At 42.5% G+C, this 5,683-nt stretch overlaps 1 protein-coding gene across 1 annotated transcript; it reads right to left on the bottom strand.

Moving 5' to 3' along the window:
* Positions 1–294: 294 nt before the first annotated feature.
* On the bottom strand, positions 295–5,283 carry yars2 (tyrosyl-tRNA synthetase 2, mitochondrial). Its single transcript, XM_022196592.2, has 5 exons — positions 4,466–5,283; positions 2,572–2,739; positions 2,299–2,454; positions 1,773–1,943; positions 295–665 (listed from the first exon to the last, which is right to left on the bottom strand). The coding sequence occupies exons 1-5, from the start codon at positions 5,251–5,253 to the stop codon at positions 506–508; spliced, it is 1,443 nt and encodes a 480-aa protein (XP_022052284.1). The 5' UTR covers positions 5,254–5,283; the 3' UTR covers positions 295–505.
* Between the last annotated feature and the right edge of the window lie 400 nt (positions 5,284–5,683).

Below are 5,683 nucleotides of genomic sequence, written 5' to 3'. Positions count from 1 at the left end.
TACTTTACACTTTCCTCCAGGAGAGAAAAAAACAACCATACTAAGTCAGATGTTGGCCTCATGCTCTCTTCAAATTCAAAGGAACATGATTCGCTTAAAATAGAACCATAACCTGTTTGCGAGAAATGATGCCATTTAATTTTACTGTGAGCAATTATTTACTTAAGGGGTCACAGCAGGCTATGGGTGCAGCTGTGGCTGCCTGCAGACCACCATAAAGACTGGGACAATGATGCCCCCTAGTGTTGACTTCGCAAAATATCCACGACTGCACAAAGCAAGCAGGAAACGATCTTTACATCAAATGCTTTTTAATACCATAGTTTTAGATAAACATCACATCTGTACATGTACATATTTATATAACAACAGCAAGAAATCTGGAAGGGTTTATGCAGCAGCAAAAAACCCAAGAAAATACCAGTCCATCCCCGGTTCCTCACTGAGGTGTGGTCTCCTACCTTCCCATTCCGTCCATTACAGTATCGTGGCCGCTTGATCGATCTCAGAGACTGAGCCATTTGATGATGTAGAAGTTCCTCTTTCCCACTCTGAGGAGGGTGAGTCCATTAGACAGGATGTGGAGTTTGGGGATCAGTATCTGCTCCGGTTTGTCTGCTCGCTTGTGATTGAGCCACACCGCTCCGTCTGAAACCATCCGATACCTGCACACAAACACGTACACTGTCAGTGAGGCAGGGGTTTATATCTATATCAGCCATCTGAGGTAGTGAGAACACGTCACTGTAACACATCTTTATCCCTGTTGGCATTCCAAAACCTACAATATAATAAAAAGAACTTTGTAGTGAACATCAAAACTGCACTATACACTACACATCTCTCAGGTATAAACATACGCACAGCAGCAAGTGGATAATGGTTAGATTTCACATTTGCCTCCTTAAAGTATCTCCATGAGCATTAGTGCAACATGCAAGAATACAGGACTAAAACTATCAAGCGTACTGACTGAAAATTACTCATTAACCATTATGGCAAAGTGATGATTCACGACCAAATATTAACTTGTCAGTACAGTGATCCCTCATCTGTCGTGGGGGTTCAGTTCCCAGTGACAGGCGGAAATCCGTGAAGTAGCGACCTTATATTTATTTTATTATTTAGATATATTTTAAGGAGTTCCACCTTTTCTGCGATAAACCTTAGAAACCTTAGAAAGTGCAGAATGTTTGATCGGCATTGTAGGTCTTGAAATAAATTCAATTTTTCACAAAAATTTCACAAGAACACAACAGGGCAGAGCAACGCTATGCACGGCGATCGGTTGTCGATGTGAAATGAGTAAGGCAAGATATTCTTTTAATATGTTTTAATTACTATTTTTACTCTGCCAAGGAACGATGGAGATATGTGACGATCGGCGTCTGTCTGTCTGTGTGAAAAATTGCTCAAAAACATCAACAGATTTGGATGAAATTTCAGGGAAGGTCAGAAATGACAAAAGGATGAAGTGATTATATTTTGGCATTGAGGTGGCTTATAGTCTGGATCCACGACTTTAAGGACTTCCCATTGCCAGCTATACTGTACGCATATATTATATAGTGAGAACTAGCTGTACAGCTTGATAGAACTAGATAAATTTGAGTAGACTTATCTTTTAATTTTTCTTTATTAATTTGCAAGTTACCGATCCTTTTTGATTGGTAAATTTTTGACTGGTTGATGTTTTTTTTTTAGATAAAATACTTCTATTAACTATTTGCAGCAATGACTTTGGAACTGGAAGCGGAAAAAGGAGGACTGACCCTCTGGGACCATCGGGGATGGCATTGACTTTGCGGCATGCATCGATCACAGTGGTGCCTGGTTCCAACAGCAGCTCCTGGAAGGGAGCCTCCCTGAAGAGTTCCTGCAGTTCTTCGTCACTCATTTCCTCCAAGGCCTGCACGCTGCTGTGGTACAGAGCGTTGGTACATCTGCAATGATGACATTAAAATGACAATGACAAGGAACAGGCTGCTACATTGTGAGCTGCTGGTACAACGCTGAACCTGGTGTAATTAAGAGCCTGACATCTTCCTCAGCTACACTCCGTGTGCCGTATGAATCCTTCACTGTACAGAGATTAGAATTCACCATTGACTTTCTGGCAGCAACTGACAACATAAACTTGCAGTTTATTTACTTTTACATGCAAAAACACACTGTTTTTGCTGTTTTATTCTACAACTGAATGAAATCCTTCTGAATAAAACAAACGTGTGAAATAAGAAATAAAAAGCAAATTACACTTTATAGATATGTATAAAATGAAACAGAGCCCATTCTGACCTCTTAGCGCTCTCAAGGCCCTCCTTTCCATGCACCAGTTTTGTCACTTCTGCAGCCAGTCGTTTGTGTGCAAGGCGTTTACTTGGATCTTCTCTCTGCTGCTCCATCAGCCTCTCTATCTCCGCCAGAGGCATAAAGGTGAACAACTTCAAGTACCTGTGAAATTGACACACAATAGATCTCAGCTCGCTATTACTGTACACAGAATACTTACAAGATGCTACCTAACCAGTCAGAGAGGGGATGAGTCTATGAGCCTCCACTTCTACGTACCCCTCCACACTGGCATCAGGCTGCCTCAGGAAGAACTGGTAGAGTTCAAAAGGTGAGGTCTTGTCTCTGTTGAGCCACACTGCGTTGCCTGCTGTTTTCCCCAGTTTGTCCCCCACAGAGCTGGTCACCAAGGGGATGGTCAGGCCATACACCTCCTCACCAGTCACTCTAGAGAAGAGATCAGGATTTCAAGTGCTACGAAGCTGATAAGAGCACATCACAACTTGTGAGCTTTGATCCATGCACTGATCTGTGCATTTTTATGCTTCGTGTGTTGTTAGTTGTCTTATTTTCGTTATAGAAGAATTCTGTTCAATATATTAAATATCATTATGACTATTTTAGAATTGGACTCTGTATAAATTACTTTACTGTGAAATATCAATATTTGTAAACATATCTACCAAAGTGATAGACACATAGGGAGTGCAGTTAGAAAGGATGTTTACTTCTGAATAATTGCAGAAATCAAACTGCACAGTCAGTCAGGGCCTCCAAAGTGAATCTTAAAGGCATATGTTGTGTGAAGGTAGTGAAAGTCATACGCTTGGGGTGATTAACAGCAAACCTCATATTTGATACCTGCACTAATGTATTAAAATGTGAGTCCAGAGCTTTTCCTAAAATTTAAGTAACATTCTTAAGTTTTTTCTTGGCAGTCTACTATACTTTGGCATCTGTTCACAAATTATACATCTAAACCAAGTGTAAAGCTTTGAAAGAGGTTAACTTATTGTTAAAAGCAAAAACACACATACATTTGCACAGTAAATGCAGAGGAAAGTGTGACACGGTTCAGTAAATTGACAGTTTTAAAAAAAATTACATGCTGCTTTGAAGTTAAGAAGCATGCAAGATTTAAGAGTAGGATGTTTTCTGGTGTGTATCGCTGAGGCGATACAAGGCAAGACTACTAAATGAGCTATGTACAGAGCTATGTCTCCATACAGGAAAGACATCAGTGCCACTATTTGTAAGTGTAATGGATATATACTAGCAAACAAACTAATGAGCAGACATCCCATTTTCCAGCTGGTTGTTGATTCCAATCAGAATCTTACAACTGTGCTTGTTTCAGCTGATAGAGGTTATAAGTTTGTGATGCTAAACAGCAGATCATCTGGTAAAATGAAGTACTTAGTGAACTGAAAGTTTACACAATAGCATAGTGGGTCTTAATATTCCACATAAAATATATAATCACAGTTTCTGCTCTGTGTACATTTACCAGCGATCACGGATATCTTAAATTTATAGACTTTTAAATGGAGTTTGGAGCAAAGCAAAATTTTGTTGAAACGTGCAACCATGTATCTCATTTGGGTGGTTGAAATAATTAACCTGTACAGAAAAGGTTCTTGGAAAAGATACAGGGGTGCAGAACTTATAAGTAGGTCCTACAAATCTACGCAAGGCATTTAGTCTGCTTTTTGGATACATGCACATCACATGATCAAGAATATAAAGTAAATTTGCAGATTTTCTAATGGAGTCTGGAAGGGGAAAAAGACATCTGCTATCTCTTCAGTTCTGCCCCCCTTTGTCATATTATTTCACTTTTTATTTGTGATTAAGAAGCACACGTTCATTACCTCTACATTCCAAAACAGATATATGGCTGCAAGTTTCAGTTTTGGATGGCAGAAAAAACAAACTTGTGCTGAATAGCAGCAAATAAAAAGCTTATTGGTCAGACAGATGGATGCAGAACTGAAGAGTAGGTCCTAACGATCCACACAAGGACTTCAATCTTCTTTTTGGATGAACACAATTCACATGATCAAGCATGCACTGATAATTTGCTGATTTTCTAATGGAGTCTGGAATGAGGTTCTCTATACAAAGGAAAATAAGACGTCTGCTGCCTCTGACTTCTCTTTGGATGGACATTTACTTGTGAATGTACTCATGGCCAGACATCAAATTGCCCAGCTGGTCGGTGCCTCCGAGCTGAATCTTGCAGCCGTATATTTGGTTCAGGTGGTGGAAGTCATAAGCTTGGAACACCTGGTAGGTGAACTCTGTCAGGCTCATACCGTCTGCGCTCCTCAGCCTGGACTGCACGCTGTGGCGGCTGAGCATGGTGCCCATCCTGAAGTGCCTCCCGGCCTCCGACAGAAACCCCACTACGCCCCAGTTCTTATACCAGCTCATGTTGTTCAGTACCGTCACGTTGCCCAGTTTCCTGGAGCCGCCGTGGAAGTGCAGTTCGTGGTTGGTGAAAATCCTCTGGATGCTCTCCCGGATGCTGCGGGTGTTCTCCTCCACGGTGTCTGCTGACAGACGCTCCCGCTCGCTGGTCTTCCCGCTCGGGTCTCCGATCTGAGCCGTCGCTCCTCCGAGCACCGCCAGGACGTGGTGCCCGGCGCTACGGAAGTGCAGCAGGCCGATGATAGCGAGCAGGTTTCCCACATGGAGGCTGTCGGCCGTGGGGTCAAAGCCGCAGTACACCGTCTGAGCTCCAGACTGCAGCAGCCGGGGGAGCTGGTCCTGCGCTGCGTTTTCTGGGAAGGATTCCTTAAGAATCCCGCGTTTATTCAGGGACAAGAGCAACCCGCTGAGTGCAGGAGGAGAACAGTGAAAATTAGACTTCGGTGTGAGGAAAGTACGTATTCGTCTGAAGAGACTAGAGGAGCCATGCCGCGGTACATAACAGCAGCTCCTCACCATGGACGCAGCCATGTTGGACAATGTGACAAGAACACAGGGGAGGAGAGAAGTTTGGACAGGTTGGCGGGAAGAGAGAGCCCTCTAGCGGAGGGGAGTATGTGAATCTGGTTGCAGGAGTTTCAAGGCATACAGTCTATTAGCCTTTTCCAAACCACCCCCTACACACTATCCCTACCAATGACGTATATATAGAGCATATATATATATATATATATATATATATTACAGTTAAATGTATTCCCTCACGGAGTTTTGTAGCATCACATTATGTCACTTTTACGAAATACACAGATGACACTGCAATGCAACATTTACCTCTTGCTGATGCAGCAGTGCTAACAAACAAAGACGCTTTCGTCTTCTGGAAGCAGCAGCGATCCTTGTTAGTTGCAACCTGTGTCACAGCGCTACAGCCATGCACAGTAGGCGTCTTTGTGTTACC

The sequence above is a fragment of the Acanthochromis polyacanthus genome, chromosome 8 (assembly GCF_021347895.1).
Source record: "Acanthochromis polyacanthus isolate Apoly-LR-REF ecotype Palm Island chromosome 8, KAUST_Apoly_ChrSc, whole genome shotgun sequence".
In the NCBI taxonomy this organism is placed as follows: domain Eukaryota; kingdom Metazoa; phylum Chordata; class Actinopteri; family Pomacentridae; genus Acanthochromis; species Acanthochromis polyacanthus.
Note: the sequence above shows the minus strand (reverse complement) of the source record. Positions and strands in the feature narration are given on the sequence as shown.

Excerpts from the sequence above, each read along its gene's own strand:
- yars2 (XM_022196592.2), bottom strand. The coding sequence starts at position 5,253 with ATGGCTGCGTCCATGGTGAGGAGCTGCTGTTATGTACCGCGGCATGGC. Across the intron at positions 2,455-2,571 it reads CCTGATGCCAGTGTGGAGGG|GTACTTGAAGTTGTTCACCT; the intron begins GTACGTAGAAGT and ends TCAATTTCACAG. Across the intron at positions 666-1,772 it reads ATCCCCGATGGTCCCAGAGG|GTATCGGATGGTTTCAGACG; the intron begins GTCAGTCCTCCT and ends GTTTGTGTGCAG.